The sequence below is a fragment of the Salvelinus alpinus genome, chromosome 17 (genome assembly GCF_045679555.1).
Source record: "Salvelinus alpinus chromosome 17, SLU_Salpinus.1, whole genome shotgun sequence".
Taxonomy (NCBI): domain Eukaryota; kingdom Metazoa; phylum Chordata; class Actinopteri; order Salmoniformes; family Salmonidae; genus Salvelinus; species Salvelinus alpinus.
In genome coordinates this window covers 5,989,897-6,014,049 of record NC_092102.1, presented here as the reverse complement: position 1 = coordinate 6,014,049, position 24,153 = coordinate 5,989,897, and the positions used below count along the sequence as shown (strand labels likewise).

Genomic DNA, 24,153 nt, shown 5'->3' with positions numbered 1-24,153 from the left:
AATTTTGATTCAGATTTGAGGCAATTGTTGGGGTGATTATCAGCCTTGCATTGCACTTTCAACTGTTAGGAGCAAGAGCAGGCCCTACTTTTGGGAGAAGAAAGGCAACTGGGGAAAACCATTTAAAAAAATGACATGCCCTAGTTAAACTAGTTGTAAATCCAGTTGGGTTTGTGATATTAAGATTCTAACAAAGACATTGTGTTATATACACTTATTTAGGACAAGTCACGGACGGAGGGGGGCATGACAAAAAAAATGGCAGAGTAGTACAAAATTCATAACCATGAGCAGTCAAAATGACTGCTTTAGCAGTTCTACTGTTAAAGCAAAGGCCATTCCTCAGTAGCTTTATATAAAACCTAGCCTTTATTGTATCATAAAATAAAGAAACGGGCAAGACCAACAGTATTGCTCACTGACACTGCCTCAGCTTCCTGCCCTCTGCAACAGAGAATCTACAGTGAGAATAAACAGAGGATGAGAAGCAGAGTGGGAATCCATTTGGGACCTTAGAATCGAGGCTTTGGACGTTTTTAAAAGCAACAAAAGGTTGCACCAAAGTCCCCTAGCCAAGCAGAGAATAGGAGACATCTCCAAAACGACCAGATGATTAACGTATGATGAATTCACCTAAAGTGAGTGGGTAGGAGGGCTTAGGGAAACGACAAGGACATTTCTCTGGGACTTGTTGTGGAACAATGTAGTTTCTGTCTGTTCCGTGGCACACAAAATCTAATTGCTCAAATAAAAAGGAACAATGTGAAATATGTTTTATTTTTGATAATTTAAAATCTGTATTAAAATATTTGATAACACAAACTACAAGTCTTCTTCAGGATTGGTGGGTCCCCTACGGGATGGCTGAGCTAATGTAGGCTAATGGGATTAGCATGAGGTTGTAAGTAACAAGAACATTTCCCAGGACATGGACATATCTGATATTGGCAGAAAGCTTAAGTTCTTGTTAATCTAACTGCACTGTCCAATTTACAGAAGCTATTACAGTGAAAGAATACCATGCTATTGTTTGAGGATAGTGCACAGTTTTGAACATGAAACGTTATTAATAAACAAATTAGGCACATTTGGGCAGTCTTGATACAACATTTTGAACAGAAATACAATGGTTCCTTGGATCAGTCTAAAACTTTGCACGTACACTGCTGCCATCTAGTGGCCAACATCTAAATTGCGCCTGGGCTGGCATAATACATTATGGCCTTTCTCTTGCATTTCAAAGATGATGGTACAAAGTAAATACAAAAAACGTTTTTTTTTCTTTGTATTATCTTTTACCAGATCTAATGCGTTATATTCTCCTACATTCTTTTAACATTTCCACAAACTTCAAAGTGTTTTCTTTCAAATGGTACCAAGAATATGCATATCCTTGCTTCAGGCCCTGAGCTACAGGCAGTTAGATTTGAGTATGTCATTTTAGATGAACCTTTTGTGTGACACAGTTACAGGAATATTAAGCAAATCTCCTGAATTGCCATGTTCTTGTGACTGATGTTCAGATTTTTTTGGTTTTCAGGAGGAGACTTTTCAGGAAACCCCTATTCCCACCCTCAATGCACCACCTACAACGAAGGATGGCGGTTCAGCAACCCAGCAGTACTAAGTCAGTATCAACACTGTATTACCTTTTATTATTTATATCAGATTACAGCTATAATACTTTGTACTATTTCACTATGTGTTCAAGTAGCTAAGAATGAAGTTGTCTGTTTGATCAATATTATAACTATGACCAAATATTGGAAAGGTTGATAAGCTAAACCAATCAAAACTAGAATAAGTATACAGTAGTACCATAGTACATCAAGGCGGTGACCCGTTCCTGTAGGTTCATGCTCTACAACATTCGCAGAGTACGACCCTGCCTCACACAGGAAGCGGCGCAGGTCCTAATCCAGGCACTTGTCATCTCCCGTCTGGATTACTGCAACTCGCTGTTGGCTGGGCTCCCTGCCTATGCCATTAAACCCCTACAACTCATCCAGAACGCCGCAGCCCGTCTGGTGTTCAACCTTCCCAAGTTCTCTCACGTCACCCCGCTCCTCCGCTCTCTCCACTGGCTTCCAGTTGAAGCTCGCATCCGCTACAAGACCATGGTGCTTGCCTACGGAGCTGTGAGGGGAACGGCACCTCCGTACCTTCAGGCTCTGATCAGGCCCTACACCCAAACAAGGGCACTGCGTTCATCCACCTCTGGCCTGCTCGCCTCCCTACCTCTGAGGAAGTACAGTTCCCGCTCAGCCCAGTCAAAACTGTTCGCTGCTCTGGCACCCCAATGGTGGAACAAACTCCCTCACGACGCCAGGTCAGCGGAGTCAATCACCACCTTCCGGAGACACCTGAAACCCCACCTCTTTAAGGAATACCTAGGATAGGATAAAGTAATCCTTCTAACCCCCCCCCCCCCTTAAAAGAGTTAGATGCACTATTGTAAAGTGGTTGTTCCACTGGATATCGTAAGGTGAATGCACCAACTTGTAAGTCGCTCTGGATAAGAGCGTCTGCTAAATGACTTAAATGTAAATGTACCATAACAGTTGTGGAGACATTACATGTAAACCTACTGCAGAATCAGTCATAATTTTAACACAAATTAGCTACCCCAGCACAATATCTGATTAACGATTTCCCTGTGAATTATGCAGTGTAACGTTAAATGAGCATGTGTGTGTGCCTTTTGTGGTGTTTGATCTTGTGGTTTCGAACTGCGCTTTCTTCTGTTCACTTTCAGGTTACCCTTATTATTATAGTGCTGCAGCCCGTGGCTCCGCGCCTCCCACTGCTGCCACAGCATATGACCGCCACTAGTTACCATGGAAACATGGTCCAACTGCACAGTCGGGACTGCAGCCTCCATATTGTCCCTGTCTGAGAGGCACTGAGAGGTCAAAGGGAAGCAAGATGGAATCCCCCCTAAATCTCCAGTTTCACCATAGGGGGATGAGTGGCAGGGCGACTGGCTACGCTCAAACACACACACTGGCCAAAGAGGGCCCCCTGGCATCTAGAACTGAACAAACTTTTTTTTATTTTGCGGTGGTTGTTGATGTTGTTTTCTTCATTGATCCTCAATTCTTTACATGACTAAATCAGTGCGGTATTTCTTGTTGTAATGATAAGCCCAGGGGTTTCTACAGGTTGTATGCCAAAATACAAATACGGTGACTAACCAGCTAACCTGTGTTTAGGGCATGTTGAAGAGTAGGGTGAACCACAGCCTGGTGCTTTTCGCTTACTTTCTAAAGCTTTTTTTGCTGAAAAATATGAAATGCAGACCGTGGTTCAGCAGCATTTTCTATTCTCAAATTGTTTTTATTTTTTAAAGATTTTTTTCTAATGTACAAAAGTTTCTAAGAATTTTCAGGATTGTGTTTTTTCTGTCACATTTCGTATCATATTTTGTTAACTCAGCAGTGTACTTGCGTTATCATCGTTTGATCTTTTTTGCACTATTACCTGGGCATCTGATTTAATAGAATTGCATTCCAACTGAGTACATTCACTGTAAGTAAAGGGAAAGGGGGATACCTAGTCACAATTAATCAAATACTACAGTATGACAGAATACATGTACAGTGGCATTATCCAGATCTAAACTAAAGAAGCCTTCTTAAGAATAACACTTTCATGTGAAATTGACATTCATGTATCTGATAGTTTCTACAGTAATATGATGCACGTTGCTCTGGTAAGGATAATACTATATAGTGCTACTATAATATCTCTAGCTAAACATTCTGAAATATAGTTTTACTCTTACCATCAGTTGCCTACATATGTATAAGCTTCAACTGTAAAAAGACTTTAACCTCTTTAGAAATTTCACTTTTCAATACAAATCAAGTCATACTATAGTCCTAAGTATTATTTACATGTAATTGAATAGCCACCTTGCTTTTAAAGGGACACTGAAGAAGGAATAGAAAGAAAACACTCATTTGCTGCTGGAAATGTTTTGTTAATGTACTTTTTACTACGTTTGCCAAAGACTTAGTTTTATATTCAGTGTTGTATTTACTGTACGTATGTTTATACCCTGAGTGTCCAAAACATTACGAACACCTTCCTAATATTGAATATTTCAGAACAGCCTCAATTCGTCGGGGCATGGACACTCTACAAGGCGTCAAAATCGTTCCACAGGGATGCTGGCCCATGTTGACTCCAAAGCTTTCCACAGTTGTGTCAAGTTGGGTGGATGTCCTTTGGGTGGTGGACCATTCTGGATACACACGGGAAACTGTTGAACGTGAAGATCACAGCAGAGTTGCAGTTCTTGACACAAACCGGTGCGCCTGGCCCCTAATACCATACCCAGTTCAAGGCACTTAAATATTTTGTCTTGCCCATTCACCCTCTGAATGGCACCCTCAATTGAGACAATCCATGTCTCAATTGTCTCAAAGCTTAAAAATCCTTCTTTAACCTGTCTCTTCCCCTGACTGAAGTGGATTTAAAGAGGGACATCAATAAGGGATCATAGCTTTCACCTGGATTCACCCGGGCAGTCTATGTTATGGAAAGAGGAGGTGTTCTTTGTTTTGTACACTCAGTGTATAAAGCAGTATTCTCTTTTAAAAGTAGTTAACATTGAACATGTATGTGGTCATTTTAAGTAGAGGCAAATATTAAGATATCTTATATCTGTATTGAAAAAGTTGAAATTGGATTACTTAATATTATGTCATTTGCAACACATTGCTGCTTTGTAGAATGATTTGTGTATAATATGAAGACAATTCTCTTCTCTGTAAACAGGATCACCTACACTTGACCATTACAGTTTTACACAGACTGTTTTTTTAGATATACAGAGCGTGAAAAAATTACATTATATTTGTGTCTTAATGTCTTGTTTTGTTTTAAAGTACAACAACAAACCTGTCTTGCAATGGTGCCACAGGTTTCAAACACTAATTTGACACATTCAGTTGTTTGTACGTTTTTTTGTTTTTATGATGATGTCACTATGCAATTTGAGACAAATGGCTTTCTGTTTTGTCTTCTGTTGCTAGGCTCAACTTAAAGTAAAATTTCCCTCGGTCTTACAGAGATGAACGGTGGACAACCAATAAAGCACTTTTTTTCCCCTTTTGATTTTATTTATGCAGGGAGTCACCATTGAGATCAGGGTCTCATTAACAAGGGAGCACTGTATATACAATTTCAAATTCAATATAAAACATGCAAAATACAGCACAACACATATTATAGAAAAACAATACAATTCCTCAATAAGAAGATCTGGGTGTGTATCTGGGTGTGCATCATTCTCTACAATCTGTTTCAAGGTGAATAAAATACTTGCTCTACTGGAGCAATTAGAGGAATTTCAATTAGATGGCCAACTGAAACTATGAATTTCAAATAGATGGCCAGCTGAGGCAAAGTGATTATTAAAACACCACAAATGTAAATTTTGCCTATTTTTGGACCAGAGGCAGCCATAACCTGCTGGGGCAATGAGTGGGGGAGTTTTGTTACGAGGGGGGGGGGGGGTTACAAGATTTGACAACTTTCCAGAAGTTTGCTGGATTCCCACCATTCTCAGATACACAGTCCAAGTATATTGACTTTACTTTTTAACTAGAGATGGACATCTATTTCGCAAATGTCTGAAGGACTGCCAGCTTTAGTTCAAGCTAAATGTATTTCCTGTAATTTTTCAGACAATTCATGCGTGAAGAAAGGGTTTGATCTATACTTTACTCTTAGATTTTTATACGGAGCATGCGTATCTGCAACACTGTTTAACACAGAAGTAAAACAATTTAGGGCCTGATCCGAGTCAGAGATAGATGACACAATCCCCCAGTCACACAACCCCAGATAAGACATGAAATGTTGGTAATTAAAATTCCTAAAATGTCTCTTTGTAATAATGCATGGGTGAGATTTAGGTAGTTCATACATAATTTACGCAGGCTATGGGGCAATGGTCATTGAGCTCATTAGCAAGGATTCCATTGGTGGTATACTTATGAGGGGCATTTGTTAGAATAACATCTAAAAGAGTAGATTATTCAGGATATTTAAAGTTGGGGTGAGTTGGTTTAGTTGAGGTTTAGGGTTTAGTGAGTGTTTTGTTCCAAATACAATGCTTTTAGTTTTAGAAATATTTAGGGCTAATTTTGCCACCCACTCTGAAACTAACTGCAGCTCTTTGTTGTCAATCATCAGTCATTTGTGTAAGTGCTGTGCTTGTTGAGTGTCCTTCCCTATAAGCATGCTGAAATTCTGTTGTCAATTTGTTTACTGTGAAATAGCATTGTATCTGGTCGAACACAATTTTTTCCAGAAGTTTACTAAGGGTTGGTAACAGGCTGATTGGTCGGCTATTTGAGCCAGTAAAGGGGGCTTTACTATTCTTAGGTAGTGGAATGACTTTAGCTTCCTACCAGGCCTGAGGGCACACGCTCTCTAGTAGGCTTAAATTGAAGATGTGACAAATAGGAGTGGCAATATCGTCTGTTATTATACTCTTATGGCCAGACCCACAAAGAAGGCGAGATGTAGCCTCATTTTTTTCTGTTCTTTTTTTTCTAGCACAAATGTTTTTGTTTTCTTCTACTGCGCTTTGGTTGTTTGAGGAGCATTTTGGGGGGAAAAAATAAACTTTGCCCTCTTATTTTTTTCATAGTGTGTTATGTTCAGAATACACATCCATACTTTACACATTTGGATACCTGTGTGTTTACAACATATATGACAAAACCTTATTGCAAACTGCTATGCCCTGCACACAGAAAAAGAAAAAGCCACAAGTGTTTTCATTTATACTATTAGTGCGTAATTGGTGTTTCGTGTACTTATTCAAGTGATGGTTTGTGTGTACTGTATTTACGCAAAAACACATTTTTAAAGGGTTTGAAGAGTTTTGCAAGAATTGTTTGCTTTTGCAAGAGATGTATAATGTTTTGCTGGTTTGGTGTAAGGTTTTGTGGTTAGTGTGTAGAGTTTAGCAAAAATAGCCTATAGTTTCAAAGATAATGCCTAAACAATCCAGAAAAAACTGTAATATTGGGTGATTTTAATCTGGATTGGTTGATGCTAATTTCAGATAGGCTGAAAGATACTTTTACTGAGCTAAATCTAACTGACCTGATAACTAAACTTTAGAATAATGAAGAATTTATCCTTGACTCTATCCAGCGTAGCAAACGATGCCAAATCAAATCCAAACGATGCCACATCAAATCCAATTGTATTAGTCACATGCGCCGAATGCAACAGGTGTAGACCTTACAGTGTAATGCTTACTTACGAGCCCCTAACAAGTAATTAAAGAGCAGCAGTAAAACAACAATAGCGAGACTATAAACAGGGGGGTACCGGTACAGAGTCAATGTGCAGGGGCACCGGTTAGTCGAAGTAATATGTACATGTAGGTAGAGTTATTAAAGTGACTAGCCATAGATGATAACAACAGAGAGTAGCAGGGGTGTAAAAAAAAAAAGGGGGGGGGGGGGGGGGCAATGCAAATAGTCTGTCTAGCCATTTGATCAGATGTTCAAGGAGTTTTTAATCTTTTTTTGTTTTTGTTTCACCTTTATTTAACCAGGTAGGCTATTTGAGAACAAGTTCTCATTTACAGCTGCGACACAGGAAAGCAGTGCGACACAAACAAACACACAGAGTTACACATGGAATAAACAAGCGTACAGTCAAACACACAATAGAAAAAAAGAAAGTCTATATACAGTGTGTGCAAATGGCGTGAGGAGGTCGGCAATAAATAGGCCATAGTAGCGAAGTTATTCACAATTTAGCATATTAACACTGGAGTGATAAATGAGCAGATGATGATGTGCAAGTAGATACTGGTGTGCAAAAGAGCAGAAAAGTAAATAAAAACAAAATGGGGATGAGGTACATAGATTGGGTGGGCTGTTTACAGATAGACTGTGTACAGCTGCAGCGATCGGTTAGCTGCTAAGATAGCTGATGTTTAAAGTTATTGAGGGAATTATAAGTCTCCAGCTTCAGCGATTTTTGCAATTCGTTCCATTCACTGGCAGCAGAGAACTGGAAGGAAAGGCTGCCAAAGGAGGTGTTGGCTTTGGGGATGACCAGTGAGATATACCTGCTGGAGCGCGTGCTACGGGTGGGTGTTGTTATCGTGACCAGTGAGCTGAGATAAGGCGGGGCTTTACCTAGCAGAGACTTATAGATGACCTGAAGCCAGTGGGTCTGGCGACGAATATGTAGCGAGGGCCAGCCGACTAGAGCATACAGGTCGCAGTGGTGGGTGGTATAAGGGGCTTTAGTAACAAAACGGATGGCACTGTGATAGACTGCATCCAGTTTGCTGAGTAGATTATTGGAAGCTGTTTTGTAGATGACATCGCCGAAGTCGAGGATCGGTAGGATAGTCAGTTTTACTAGGGAAAGTTTCACGGCGTGAGTGAAGGAGGCTTTGTTGCGAAATAGAAAGCCGATTTTGGATTGGAGATATTAATATGAGTCTGGAAGGAGAGTTTACAGTCTAGCCAGACACCTAGGTATTTGTAGTTGTCCACATATTCTAGATCAGAACCGTCCAGGGTAGTGATGCTAATCGGGCGGGAGGGTGCGGGCAGCGAACGGTTGAAAAGCATGCATTTGGTTTTACTAGCGTTAAGAGCAGTTGGAGGCCACAGAAGGAGTGTTGTATGGCATTGAAGCTCGTTTGGAGGTTAGTTAACCTCTTGGCGCACGGATCCCTTTAGCGGGATAATTGTCATCAACAACCACTGAATTGCAGAGCGCCAAATTCAAAAATAATTGCTAAAAATATTTATATTCATGAAATCACAAGTGCAATATAGCAAAACACAGCTTAGCTTGTTGTTAATCCACCTGTCGTGTCAGATTTTGAAAATATGCTTTACAGCGAAAGCAATCCAAGCGTTTGTGTGAGTTTATCGATCACTAGACAAAACATTACGAACACCTAGCAGCAATGTAGATTGGTCACGAAAGTCAGAAAAGCAATACAATTAATTGCTTACCTTTGATGATCTTCAGATGTTTGCACTCACGAGACTCCCAGTTACACAATAAATGTTCCTTTTGTTCGATAAAGATGATTTTTATTCAAAAAACTCCATTTGGTTTGCGCGTTATGTTCAGTTATCCACAGGCTCGTGCCGGTCTTGAAGGTCAGACGAAAATTCTAAATAGTATCCGTAAAGTTCGTAGAAACATGTCAAATGTTTTTATAATCAATCCTCAGGTTGTTTTCAACATAAATAATCGATAATATTTCAACCGGAGGGTAAAGTAATTCAATACAAGAGAGAAAGAAAAGTCGAACTACCACTTTCGCAAGAACTAATCAAGGACACTGACGCGATTTGATAAATCTTGCTCATTTTTCAGAATAAAAGCTTGAAACTATGTCTAAAGACTGTTCACAACCTGTAGAAGCCATTGGAAAAGGAATCTGGTTGATATCCCTTTAAATGGAGGATATGGAACAGGGATAAAATAAGAGGCACTTCCGGGTTGGATTTCCTCAAGTTTTTGCCTGCAAAATCAGTTCTGTTATACTCACAGACAATATTTTGACAGTTTTGGAAACTTTAGAGTGTTTTCTATCCTAATCTGTCAATTATATGCATATTCTAGCATCTGGGCCTGAGAAATAGGCCGTTACTTTGGGCATGGTTTTCACCTGGAAGTGAAAATAGTTCCCTCTACTCTAGTGAAGTTAAATTACAGGTTGTAACTCAACAAAATATGAAAAACGCCAAGGGGGGTGAAAACTTTTGTAAGGCACTGTATCCCCACAGTATTTTACTTTCTTCAAGCAATTTAAATATGAATTGTAATACATTCCCAGCTGCACAACTGTAGACAAACTAACTTAACATGAATTAGACAGATTTTTTAACACATTAATTACACATCAATAATGCATGAATCCAGATGATGAATAACATATCAATTAAGAAATATTTATTCTTGATGTAATAAATATCTACAATACTTCTGAGTTAATTTTCTCATCACATTAATCAATATATTTTTTGCCTTTTAGTGTTTTCCAGTTCAGCTCCCAGCTCTCACAGAGTGGACACTCCCAGACCCCAAGCCCCTCTCTTGTTGACCCACCCCCTGCCAGACAATTGGTGGTAAATGGCATGATTGGAGAGAAGGGGGGGTCTATATGCGTCTCCGGGGCTAAGACGTGTTATTGGATTAGTATGTGGGCATCTGCCAAAGCCTTCCTCCTCTAGTTCGCCGTAAACACCTTGAAGGACACCTTATGTACAGAACTAACTGTAGTAGCTACCTCCACAAGCTCTTTTCTTGGTGTGCTTTCATGGTTTTGCTCTCTAAGATGAAGAATGTCAAGAAGTTACATTTTTCACTGCTTCTCGTATTAGTGCATGTTTGCTTTGGTAAGTCTACCTTTTCCTTTTCGCTTCCTTTATACCTGATTGGCAACTTAATTAAGCTTTGTTCTGATTGTTAAGGGTTTTCAATTGCACTAGAGGGCTTTGAGAGATGGCTAGCATTTTCATAATCATACACTTTAGAGCTAAGAACATGTTTTTCCTGTTCTGTATTTAATGCTTGCCTTTCCTCCCATCGCCTGCTTACCTGCTAGTTGCAAGTGAGTGCAATATCTTATGATTTAATAGAAGTTGTTGGATATTGTTTGAAACTCTCAAGTGATTTAGAAGAATGTAAAATTACACCACAGTACCATCAATTGTGAATACTGTATGTATTTGAAAAAAAGCTATTTTAATTACCTTTGATGGCGTGGGGAAAAGTCAAGAAAAGTGTGTATATTTTTGGGCTGGTTGACGTAACTGCGCCTGTAATCCCAGTCAAGGGATAGAGAAAGCAGAGGGGGTTAGTACAATATACCCTGCTCTGTGTATCTGACACCTACAGCCAGTGCTAAGATGTTATTAGGGGGAATTAGTAGTACAGTATAACAACAAATGGATTAGAGTCTTGATATATCTCTTCTAGCACAAGCAGACTACGCCCCATTTTTCTACGATAATGGGCCCTACAGTAGCAACGGAAACCTGGCACTCTTCAGTCTGTCAGAGGATACTCCTGTCGGTAAGACCTTACCCTAACACCACCCCAAAAATGGCCAAATAACCTGAAATGAACTCTATATATGGTTTGATGTTACTAACATGGTAATGTAGCAAAAAATAAGTAATACATGCTCACATGCCCCTACCAATTCCATTGATTGTTAGCCCGTCGTGGCTAAAGTTAGATGACGTTTGCAATGGCTGTTTAAATAAAATCAAGCCATGGATTTCAGTTTCTCCTGGCCCATAGGCAACTTTCAAGGCGAGGAACAGGGCAATAAATGTACTTTTTGGTCAACCAGTCACTGGCAGGTAGATTAAAAGAAAAATAAATTGCAGTGAAAATTACACCAACAAAACACAAAAAAACAGATGAGCATGCTTTGTTATGTTTCTAAAACAAATACATGTATTACTAGTAAGAAGAAACTAATGTGGTATATTGAATAGTATGTATTTTTTATAACATGAGTCATTTAACCAAAATATCACAGACGAGACAAACATTTTCACCTGCTCCTTTAAGGGCAGGAGGTTACCATGATAGTGTGACTTGAGTCATGTTTGTGCCTGTGAGTCTGATTAGTAGAAGTGTTGTATTCTCTTCCCTAGCAGTTGAAACTCAAACATAGAAAAACTACCTAGCTTGTGAAGAAAAGTAGACTCTCATTTCAAGTTAATTAGACCAAATTTTAGGCCTGTGCGCAGAGTGTCTAAAAATGAATCTTTGACGTGGCTCTTCCTGTGCTCACAGCCCCCAGCTAGACAGTGTTGCAGCACGAGGTGGGATAGACTATATAGGATTCGTAGTTTTTGGATTTTGTGCTATTTATTTAACAGCTATGAAACAAAATGGCAGAAATACTTTGAAAACAGCTACTGGAGCATTTATTCTACTATAAATGTGATCATACTTGACTATTTTTATTCACAAATTGAAACGGGTGGCTTTCTCGTGACTTTCTTTTACAAATAACTATGAATTAACAGACTTATTTTCAATTAACTGGCAACATTTAACATCACAATAAGTTACAGGACTCATTGGATTACGGGGAAGAATAGCAGGTATATTTCGCTCCAGCAGCTGGCATATTCTGTCCTTTCACAATTCACCTGTGGGAACATGGCAGCTCTCAACATTCGGCAACAAGAGTTTGCCACTACTATCCGAGAGATTGTTTGTGAGAAAATGACCTCTGACCTCGACTTGCAATTAAAACTATTGCACTGTTCATTTCTAAAGGGGATACCTAATCAACTAAAGTGTAACATTTGGAGACAGTGAGAAATCAATCTTCTAAAAAAGAATCACTCTAAACTTATTCCTGTAAATTCAATGTGAGGGTCACAGGACTTGAAACTTCCTTTATGAACGATCTTTTCTATGAACTGTTTGGGCAGGAGAAGCTGGGTCCCATGCCACTGATAAACATTGCGCACTGCACGGGTCCTCTCCGGAAGGGATGTCGTGCATGATTGTACAAATCCACAGTTTTGATGTCAAACACCAAATTGTTCACCTCGCAAAAGAATCGGGGCATATGCGGAGAAGAGCATCAGAATCTACCCAGATCTAGGCTAACTCCAATTTGACTGTCTCAATATTCAGGTATGCTATCCACCCACAATCATGCAGCCTAGCCTATGGCTGTGATGCTACCCTCAGCATAAGACAATGATGAGGACACCCCCTCAATTTGGGTAAAAGGTACACATGATCATTTCTGAACATTGGACTTTGTTATTATTATATTGCCAGTGGTCCAGGATATTTAGACAATGATGACTCCACGCCAATTAATGAACAATGGACAATGTACACTGAGTGTACAAAACATTAGGAACAACTGCTCTTTCCATGACATAGACTGACCAGGTGATTCCAGATGAAGGCTATGATCCCTTTGTTATATTACCTGTTAAATCCACTTCAATCAGTAAAGATGGGAAGGAGACAGGTTAAAGAATAAGGACATCCAGCCATCTTGACACAACTGTTGGAAGCATTGGAGTCAACATGGGCCAGCATCCCTGTTGAACGCTTTCGACACCTTGTAGAGTCCATATCCCAACGAATTGAGGGCAAAAGGGGTTGAAACTCAAAATTAGGAGAGGTTCCTAATGCTTTTCACACTCAATGTATTGACGCGCTATACAGACTGGGGTTGCTTCCTTGTGGGGCTACTGTCATACCCTGATCTGTTTCACCTGTCTTTGTGCTTGTCTCCACCCCCGTCCAGTTGTTGCCCATCTTCCCCAGTGCATTTACACCTCAAATCAAATTGTATTTTTATTTATTCATTATTTTTTATATATTTTTTTGTGTTCTCTGTTTGTCTGTTGCCAGTTCGTCTTGTCTTGTCAAGCGTACCAACATGTTTTTTTCTGTGCTCCTGGGTTCCTAGTCTCTGTTCTTTAGCCCTCCCGGTTCCGACCTTTTCTGCCTGCCCTGACACTGAGCCCTCCTGCCTGACCATTCAGCCTGTCCTGACCTCGAGCCTGCCTGCCGCCCGGTACCTTTCGGACTCTGACCTGGTTAATGAACTTCTGTCACGTTCGTCATAGTAATGATTGGACCAAGGCGCAGCGTGTGTAGAGTTCCACATCTTTTAATAATTTGAAACTCACCAAACAAAACAAACAAGCACAAACGAAATGTGACGCTACTGGTGTGCACACAGGCAACTATCTGTAGACAAGATCTCACGAAACACAAAGGGGAAATGGCTGCCTAAATATGATCCCCAATCAGAGACAACAATAAACAGCTGCCTTTGATTGGGAAACATAACAGGTCAACATAAATCATTAATCACCTAGATGACCCACCTTAGTCACTATCATGCCCAAACCAACATAGAGAATAAACAGCTCTCTATGGTTAGGGCGTGACAACTTTTGCCTGTCCTCGACCTCCTATTGCCTGGCCCTTGTCTTTTAATAAATATCAGAGACTCAAACCATTTGTCTCCTTTGACTGGATCTAGGTCTCGCTCTGTGTCGTTATAGCTACAACGCATTGCATCCCTATGGGATAAACTGTTCAGGATAGATTGCCAGTCCCATATGGGCTACCACACAATTCCATTTTTTTTCTTCCTGTTGACATTTTGTGTGCCATTCAGGTTACACTCCTGAATTTATCTCCCAGGGTTGACTTGGCCTACAGGCAATGATTTAGTTATTGTGAAGATCTAGATTATAGACTGCATTTTTGCATAATAAAACATGAGGCTACATTATGTGCTAATAATAATGAGGATAATGGAACAAGAGCTATGGCTCCCACAGCCCTTCCATTGAAAGTTTAGGCATTGATGTTATAGTTGTCCTATTTGTTTTTCCTTTTCTCTTCTTTTTTCTTCATTACCTTAATTCCTCAAGCCTGCAAACTTAACTTTAACTTCTCTGGGATATGTGGGACGGTAGCGTCCCGCTTGGCCTAAAGCCAGAAAAAATGTAGCGCGCCAAATTCAAATATATTACTATAAAAATCAATCTTTCATGAAATCACACATGAAAGACACCAAATTAAAGCTACACATGTTGTGAATCCAGCCAACATGTCTGATTTCAAAAAGTATTTACGGCGAAAGCACACCAAACGATTATGTTAGCTCAGTACATAGCCACAGAAAAACACAGCCATTTTCCCAGCAAAAGATAGTAGTCACAAAAAGCAGAAATAGAGATAAAATTCAAAACTAACCTTTGATGATCTTAATCAGATGACACTCATAGGACATCATATTACACAATACATTTATGTGTTGTTCGATAATGTGCATATTTATATCCACAAATCTCGGTTTACATTGGCGCCATGTTCAGAAATGCCTCCAAAATATCCGGAGAAATTGCAGAGAGCCACGTCAAATAACAGAAATACTCATCATAATACTCATCATAAACTTTGATGATACATGTTTTACATATAATTAAAGATACACTTGTTCTTAATGCAACCGCTGTGTCAGTTTCTTTAAAAACTTTACGGAAAAAGCATACCATGCAATAATCTGAGACGGCGCTCAGAAATACACAACATTTCTCCGCCATGTTGGAGTCAACAGAAATACGAAATTACATCATAAATATTCCCTTACCTTTGATGATCTTTCATCAGAATGCAGTGCCAGGAATCCTAGTCCCACAATAAATCGTTGTTTTGTTCGATAATGTCCATTACTAGTGTCCAATTAGCTACTTTTGCTAGCACGTTTAGTTCACATGTCCAAACGCTGGCGAACTCGGATGAAAACTTCAAAAAGTTATATTCCAGGTCGAATAAACTGGTCAAATTAAGTAGAGAATCAATCATCAGGATGTTGTTATCATATATATCCAATAACGTTCCAACCGGAGCATTCGTTTTTGTCTACAGAGTAATGGAACTCATGGCCATATCATGACTAGTGCGCGTGACCAGGAACTAGCATTCTGCCAGACCACTGACTCAAATAGCTGCCATCCGGCCCCACATCACACTAGAGGCTTCATTCCACGTTCTACTGACTGTTGACATCTAGTGGAAGGTGTAGGAAGTGCGAACAGATCCATATATTACTGGGATGTGAATAGACGATGAGTTTAACATCAACCAGCCCCAGAATTTCCACGTCCTATTTGGAAGTTTGCCTGCCATATGAGTTCTGTTATACTCACAGACATAATTCAAACAGTTTTAGAAACTTCAGAGTATTTTCTATCCAATAGTAATAATAATATGCATATATTAGCATCTGGGACAGAGTAGGAGGCAGTTCACTATGGGCACGCGATTCAAAGTGAAAATGCTGCCCCCTATCCCTAAAATGCCACACTGTCAAGGTTAGGCTTGCACAGATTGGGAGGACCTCAGGAATGTTCCTGAGGTCAAATTGTGCTTCTCACCCTAACGGTTCTCCCGCTGTCACCCAAAAGCAACTGAAATTTAGGGCCAGGCTTAATTTTGGGCCTTCTATTTTTCACGGCCGTTGAGCTCAGACCGAGCGAGCTACGGTCAAGCGGGGCATCTCGTTGAACTCGGCACAGCCTAGAGATTATCGTAATGCCATTGCAGGCTCTGTGTGTCTTTAAGCCCCGCACTGTGTCACTCCATCCTTGCTGTGTGTGTGTGTGTGTGCGTGTGTGTGTGTGTGTGTGTGTGTGTGTGTGTGTGTGTGTGTGTGTGTGTGTGTGTGTGTGTGTGTGTGTGTGTGTGTGTGTGTGTGTGTGTGTGTGTGTGTGTGTGTGTGTGTGTGTGTGTGTGTGTGTGATGTGTGAGAGAGCTTTTCTTTGACATCTGTTGGGAGAAATTACTGATTTTACAGTTGATGAGGGTTGCCTAATCAAACATATATATTTTTTTAATGATCTGACCTTTTTAACCCTTCGAATAAGCACCTAAGACACCGTTTTAAGGTACTTCCGGTTGACACAGGAAGCTGAAAGTGAACACATATCCTCCTTGGGGTAGGCTCTTATAGAAAATTGAGTTTTAAGTCTTTACGTTAAAACTGACTTATTTACCGAGGGTTGAATGAGTGTGTGTTATTTCAGAAAATCACAGAAATCTCGCAGAGCTCCGAAACCCACCTTAATGGATTTGTCTGAACACGTTGCAACTGGATCTGAAACTTTTTTGAAAAAATATAAAAAAATTGAACATCACCAATTGTACATTGTACGATTTCTCTTAAATTACGATAGATAAATGGCTGTTTCTTTTTTCCTGACACCGTAGGTTCATGTACTTTGACGTGAAGCGGTCAAATTAGCGCTCTATTTTCGTTTTTGACCTTTAATCACAGAAAAATGGCCTCAGTGGCCTCCATCATTCTTAAATGGAAGAAGTTTGGAACCACCAAGTCTCTGCCTAGAGCTGGCCGCCTGGCCAAATTGAGGGGCCTTGGTCTGGGAGGTGTTCCTCTGAGGAGATGGGAGAACCTTCCAGAAGGACAACCATCTCTGCAGCACCTCACCAATCAGGCCTTTATGGTAGAGTGGCCAGATATTATTCAAATATTATATCTGTTTGGGCTTATTGCTGTCATTTTGCAGTCTTCAAATGATTTGTAATTATGTTTCGGCCACCTGACCATACACTCAAGAAATAAATCGGCCCGCGGCTGAATCAAGTTGATGATCCCTGCTTTATAAAGGTAGGGTAGGCGGGCTAGAATGAAAATATGTTCCTTTAAGGACAACAAAGTCAAGATATTGGAGTGGCCATCAAAGCCCTGACCTCAATCCTATAGAAAATGTGTGGGTAGAACTGAAAAAGTGTGTGCGAGCAAGGAGGTCTACAAACCTGTCTCAGTTACACCTGCTCTGTCAGGAGGAATGGGCCAAAATTCAACCAACTTATTTTGTGAAGCTTGTGGAAGGCTACCCGAAACGTTTGACCCAAGTTCAACAATTTAAAGCAATGCTACCAAATACTAATTGAGTGTATGTAAACTTCTGACCCACTGGGAATGTGATGAAATAAATAAAAGCTGAAATAAATCATTCTCTCTACTATTATTCTGACATTTCACATTCTTAAAATAAAGTGGTGTTCCTAACTGACCTAAGACAGTCAATTGTGAAAAACTGAGTTTAAAAGTATTTGGCTAAGGTGTATGTAAACTTCCGACTTCAACTGTACATAGAACACAAATACTGTCAATCGTTGGCACTAGCTGCCTACATTGTAGATCTGCAACATTTTACTATCCGCTGTGCTTCCAGTACAGTACTGTACATTCTAGAAAATACAGCATGTTGCTGTAGTCAGGTGTTCCAGTAAAATGCTGTAAATGTTTGTTTCAGTAAAAGTCCAGTAAATCTACGGTAATTTACTGGCTTCTGTGCTGCCAGTGATTTACTGTAAAAATTACAGGATTTTTTTTTACAGTATGACAATTATTTTGAGGGGGGAAAAGCCGATGAGATGAGCCATTAACATGCTTTTACTGGGATGACATTGTTGACAATTATTGTTTTAGACTTTTCCCCACAAAACGGCGGACCTTCCTCCTCTTCCTCCCTGCCAGTGCCTAAGACTTGACTTTATCTACAGAAACAAACCTATCCAATTCCCCAAGTGTTTGTCAATTTTTTTTCTAAAACCACAGCTTAGATTGAGAATGTAGCGTGTTGTGAAAATATGATATATTTGCTCCTCAGGCACACAGATCTATGCTCTCAATGGCACCGACCCGGAAGGCCAGGAGGTGAGGTATGGGTTGAGCTTTGAACCCGGTGCCAAAGAATACTTCAGAGTGGAGCCCAAGTCTGGAAACATAACTCTGGTGGAACAACTGGACAGAGAGGTATAGCTTACATCAACATATAGCATATACACTCTGATTGTTTTCTGATTGGTTCATATGAAATATTTTTCTATGAGTATAATATACTGTATATATACTAGTCTTATGAGTAGCTTTCATTCACATTCAGTGGCCTCAAAGTCTTGAATTTTTCTTTCATATACTACTGTATTTTGAGAGACATTATTTTCTCTGCCACTAAAGATTTTAGATTCTATTGAAGTTCTTGTCAGTATCACAGATGGCCGAAGTAAGGTAAGCATATTCAGTTAATCTTGGTTTAAATACGTAAACCAAATGAAATATAATGTAATACAAAAAACATATATATATTATAGACACTATGAATTATCTGTCACTCATATATAATATGTCACTGAATTCCCTGTCTCTCTTGTTGCAGGTTACTGAAAAGGTCACAGTGTTTGTCATGGATGCCAATGATGAACGACCAGTGTTCAAAAACCTGCCCTCCTTTTTGGATGTTCCAGAGGTAAGACATTGTGGCCTTCAAATAAAAAGTGTTTTAATTTCAGTGTTTTTAAAACTTCTTAGAGCTAGGTGTCCCGCTTCCTTTGAAACTGCAGGGCGCGCAATTCAAATAAATAATAATAAATATTATGGATTTTAAACATTTATGTATATTTAAGTGTCTTTTATATCATCTGAAAGCTTACATTCTCGTTAATCTAACTGCACTGACCGATTTACAGTAGCTATTACAGCGAAAACATGCCATGTGATTGTTTGAGGACTGCACCAAAATATGCATCAAAATCATTTCCACTGGCACAGGTTTCATACATTCACATATAACGATTAAATATTCACTTACTTTTTGAAAATCTTCCCCTAATTTGTCATCCAAAAGCTCCCAGCTATAACATGTAGTGTCGTTTTATTAGATAAAATTCTTCTTTATATCCCAAAAAGTCTATTTAGTTGGCGCCATCGATTTGAGTAATCCACTCGTTCAACATGTAGGAATCTGAAAAAACTTTGTTTCAACAAGTCAAAATATGTTTCTATTTACTACTCAGATACTTAAAAATGTAAACAAACTATAATATTTATTTCTTGAAAGAAGTATGTTCAATAGGAAACTGATTTTAGCAGGTGCATAATGTCTTCATGGTGCACGCAAACACGAATTTCCAAAACTGTGTCCCTCTACTAAAACTGATATTTCTTATTCATTCTTGAAGTTACAAGCCAGAAACCTTGAACATACACTGCTGACAACCTGTGGAAGCCATAGGAATTGCATCCAGGGAGCTAATTTTCAAAAAGACCTTTCTCTTGCATTTCTAAGAGGATGGTCTCTCTCTCAAAAAAAGATTATGGTTGGTTTTTCTTTGCATTTTCTCCTACCATATCCTACCATATCTATTGTGTTATATTCTCCTACATTGTTTTAACATCTCTACAAACTTCAAAGGGTTTTCTTTCCAATGGTACTAATTATATGCATATCCTGGCTTCAGGGCCTGAGCTACAGGCAGTTTACTTTGGGTACGTCATTCAGACAGGAAGTGGAGAAAAAAAAGGGGCTTAGCCCTATTAATTAAAATTCAACAGTCGGTATACAATGCTTCCCAAAGTGGAATTTGCACAGCTATACTGCACTGGACATGATGTCCAGGTTTTTGGGTTATACTGTACAGAAAGACAAGATCTCCCTGCTTTAAAAAACTGCATAGATCAGCATAAGCTGGCCTCGTGACAGGTGCTTGTTTTTCTGGTGACGAGCCTGTATTTTTGCTGGTGATCAGCTTTCACTGTGTTTTTGCTGGTTACCGGCATAAAGTCATATTATGCTTGCTTGCAAAGTGATGTTTAATTCCTATTGGAATCCAGCAAAAGTGGGGATATCCAACAATTGTAATGGGTAATGGGTCCAACTAACAGATTGGATTAGTTAAAAAAAAAAATGGATGTTATGTATCTTTGTGTAGCATAAGATCAAACCCTTTTATTCAATTTTCACCTAAAATGAAATACCCAAATCTAACTGCCTGTAGCTCAGGATGTCACGCTCTGACCTTAGTTATCTCTGTTTTCTTTATTATTTTGGTTAGGTCAGGGTGTGACAAGAGTGGGTATGCTAGTTTTGAATTCTCTAGGGTTTTTTGTATGTCTAGGGGTTTTGGTAGTCTAGGTATATGTATGTTTATGATGGCCTGAATTGGTTCCGAATCAGAGGCAGCTGTTTATCGTTGTCTCTGATTGGGGATCATATTTAGGTTGCCATTTTCCCTTTTGGTTTTGTGGGTTCTTGATCTGTGTTTAGTTGCCTGTCTGCTCTATCCATATTAGCTTCACGGTTCGTTTTTGTTATTTTGTTTGTTTTGTTCAGTGTTCGTTCTTTTAATAAAGAAGATGTACGCTTACAACGCTGCGCCTTGGTCTCCTCCTTACGACAGCCGTGACACAGGACCTAAAGCAAGGATATGCATATTTTTGATACCATTTGAAAGGAAACACTTTGAAGTTTGTGGAAATGTGAATTTAATGTAGGATAATATAACACATTAGATATGGTAAAATATAATACAAACAAAAAACATGGGTTTTCAAAAAAAAAAATGTTCCATCATCTTTGAAATGCAAGAGAAAGGCCATACATTAAGACAAGATCCTAGGTGTAATCTAGATTTTGTCCACAAGATGGCAACAGGGTGTGTGCAAAGTTTCAGACTGATCATGCTGGTCAGACCAATTTGAAATGTATGCTGGTCTATGTTGTTTTTTCAAGCAGGGCTTATAGGGAATATAATAGGTCCAGACCTTGTACAGATCTCATTATAGAACACATATATGTTTTCCTGTTGGCTAATATAATTTAATTTATAAAAATGAAGGCAATAACATATTACCAAAAAAATCACATCCGTTGATGCTACACTTTCCTTATATTAGCTAAAAGGCAAACGTCCATGGGCTTTAGAAAGTATAGCTGTCTTAGCTGATGACAGGATGTCACTTCTTCCCTATTGCGTCAAGTCCATACGTTCATGGTCATTAACATTGATTTGCTTTGAAAGAGATTTAAATAGGTATCAGTTCACATGAAAACTGCAAAAAACCTAGAGAAGGTGTAACCAGCGGAAAAGGTTCTCCCCCAAATGAAGTTAAACCAAAACAGCGATCACTCTACTCTAGCTTATTCAATTTGTGCTACATGTCATGTCCTACATTACTTCTCTGTGGTTTTCCCTGCTTTTCCTAGAACTCTGAAAGTGGGAGCAGTATCTACAAAGTGCTGGCTGTGGATCGGGATACAGGCTCTGGAGGCTCGATCACCTTCTATCTACAGGTACTGTAACATCTGGCTGGGATAAACCCTTTTAACCAGGTCTGCCCGGTTTGCCGAAAGAAGGGCGGGGGAGGGCTTTGTATGCGTCGCGGAAGTTAGAGTAACTATGATCCAGGGTTTTGCCAGCCCGGGTCGCGCATTCAATATGCTGATATAATTTAGGGAGCCTTGTTTTCAGATTAGCCTTGTTAAAATCCCCAGCTACAATAAATGCAGCCTAAGGATATGTGGTTTCCAGTTTACATAGAGTCCAATCAAGTTCTTTCAAGGTTGTCGATGTGTCTGCTTGGGGGGGTATACACGTCTGTGATTATACTCGAAGAGAATTCTCTTGGTAGATAATGCGGTCAGCATTTGACTGTAAGGAATTCTAAGTCAGGTGAACAAAAGAACTTGAGTTCCTGTATGTTGTTATGATCACACCACGTCTCGTTAATCATAAGGCATACACCCCCGCCCTTCTTCTTACCAGAGAGATGTTTGTTTCTGTCGGCGCGATGCGTGAAGAAACCAGCTGGCTGTACCGACTCTGATAACGTATCCCGAGTGAGCCATGTTTCCATGAAACAAAGAACGTTACAATCTCTGATGTCTCTCTGGAAGGCAACCCTTGCTTGGATTTCGTATTCCTTGTTGTCAAGAGACTGGACATTGGCGAGTAGTATACTCGGGAGCGGTGCACGATGTGCCCATCTACGGAGCCTGACCAGAAGACCGCTCGGTCTGCCCCTTCTGCGGCGCCGTTGTTTTGGGTCACCGGCTGGGATCCGATCCATTGTTCTGGGTGGTGGACCAAACAGAGGATCCACTTCGGAAAAGTTGTATTCCTGGTCGTAATGTTGGTACGTTGACGTTGCTCTTATATCCAATAGTTCCACCCAGCTGTATGTAATAAAACTTAAGATTTCCTGGGGTAACAATGTAACAAATAATACATTAAAAAAAGTATCCTAAAAGAAAGCACCAGTGCATGAACAATTGTAAAGGATGAATTGCATAAATAAATATCATATTTAAACTGTACGTTTATTATGTTACTAGTTTTTGTTAAGTAGCCTAAGCAAAATATGCCGTGCGAGCAGGGAAATTCCTGGGAAAAATTACATTTGTAAATAGAGCCGCACCTCTTGAATTATATTGTAATAGAAACTGCACAATATGATTTTTCTGAGAGTATATAGAAATCAAAATGTTTAACCTGCAAGTGACTCTGAAGGAGGATTTGATAAAGTGATGATACTTTCCCTGCATCTGTAAATTACAAGATGCGTCCATCTCATGTACAATTTGACAACCGATAGGCCTACTATTGTCACTCACCAGATTATTGTCAATTTAATCTTATCTATGGGCTGATTCTTATTATGTGTGAAATTAGTTTCGGTATAGTTCATATGTAGTTTCGATGGGCCGGCTGTGCAGGCTGACTGGCATCGTTTTTATTTCCCGCTCATCAAGTTGAATAGAGTCAAGGATATGTTTTGCATTATTCTAAAGGCCTAATGCAACACAAAGCATTTTTTCGTTTCCCTTAATAAATTTGATTAGTAATAGAGTTAGAGTAAATAAAACGGTCCCATAACAGTTTCTTTTTACAAAGTAAAATGTAAAAGAGAATGGTATCAACACCTAAGGTGTTTTTTTATTTACAAAAGCAAATGTCACTAGCCATTGGCCTATGGTGGTTCTAGTGTTAACAAGTCACATAAACTCACTCTGTGAGCAATGAAAGTGTTTAACATAATTTTTGAATGATTACCTCATCTCTCTACCCCACACATACAATTATCTCTAATGGCCCTCAGTCGAGCAGTGAATTTCAACCACAGATTCAACCACAAAGACCAGGGAGGTTTTTCAATGCCTCGTAAAGAAGGGCACCTATTGGTAGATCAGGTAAAAAAAAGCAGTCATTGTATATTGCTTTGAGCATGGTGAAGTTAATAATTACACTTTGGATGGTGCATCAGTACACCAAGTTACTACAAAGATACAGGCGTCCTTCCTAACTCAGTTGATGGAGAGGAATAAAACCGCTCAGGGAATTCACCATGAGGCCAATGATGACTTTACAACAGTTGTAGAGTTTAAAGATAAACTTGTTCTTAATGCAACCGCTGTGTCAGATTTCAAAAAAGCTTTAAGGCAAAAGCACAATATTCAATAATCTGAGTACAGCGTTCAGCCACCAAAGCAAGCCATACAGTTACCCGCCAAATTGTGGAGTCAACAAAAGTCAGAAATAGCATTATAAATCTTCACTTACCTTTGCTGATCTTCGTCGGAATGCACTATAGAAAATTAGATATTTCTGTATGTCATTTTCAATACATTTGCAAACAATTCTAAAAACCTGTTTTCACTTTGTCATTATGGGGTATTGTGTGTAGATGGGTGAGAATCATTATTATTTTTATCCATTTTGAATTCAGGCTGTAACACAACAAAATGTGCAATAAGTCAAAGG

At 39.4% G+C, this 24,153-nt stretch overlaps 2 protein-coding genes across 2 annotated transcripts in view; both read left to right on the top strand.

Moving 5' to 3' along the window:
- LOC139542013 (paired box protein Pax-2a-like) overlaps positions 1-5,473 on the top strand; it is a 69,937-nt gene extending 64,464 nt beyond the window's left edge. The window contains exons 9-10 of the mRNA XM_071346991.1: positions 1,541-1,627; positions 2,775-5,473. Of these exons, the coding sequence (XP_071203092.1) occupies positions 1,541-1,627; positions 2,775-2,896 (209 nt within the window). The 3' untranslated portion in view covers positions 2,897-5,473. The remainder of the gene's footprint in view (positions 1-1,540; positions 1,628-2,774) is intronic.
- Positions 5,474-10,232: 4,759 nt separating this feature from the next.
- LOC139542012 (cadherin-related family member 1a-like) overlaps positions 10,233-24,153 on the top strand; it is an 83,009-nt gene continuing 69,088 nt past the window's right edge. The window contains exons 1-6 of the mRNA XM_071346990.1: positions 10,233-10,409; positions 10,993-11,088; positions 18,225-18,370; positions 18,575-18,625; positions 18,774-18,863; positions 21,600-21,686. Coding sequence (XP_071203091.1) covers positions 10,274-10,409; positions 10,993-11,088; positions 18,225-18,370; positions 18,575-18,625; positions 18,774-18,863; positions 21,600-21,686 — 606 coding nt within the window. The 5' untranslated portion in view covers positions 10,233-10,273. The remainder of the gene's footprint in view (positions 10,410-10,992; positions 11,089-18,224; positions 18,371-18,574; positions 18,626-18,773; positions 18,864-21,599; positions 21,687-24,153) is intronic.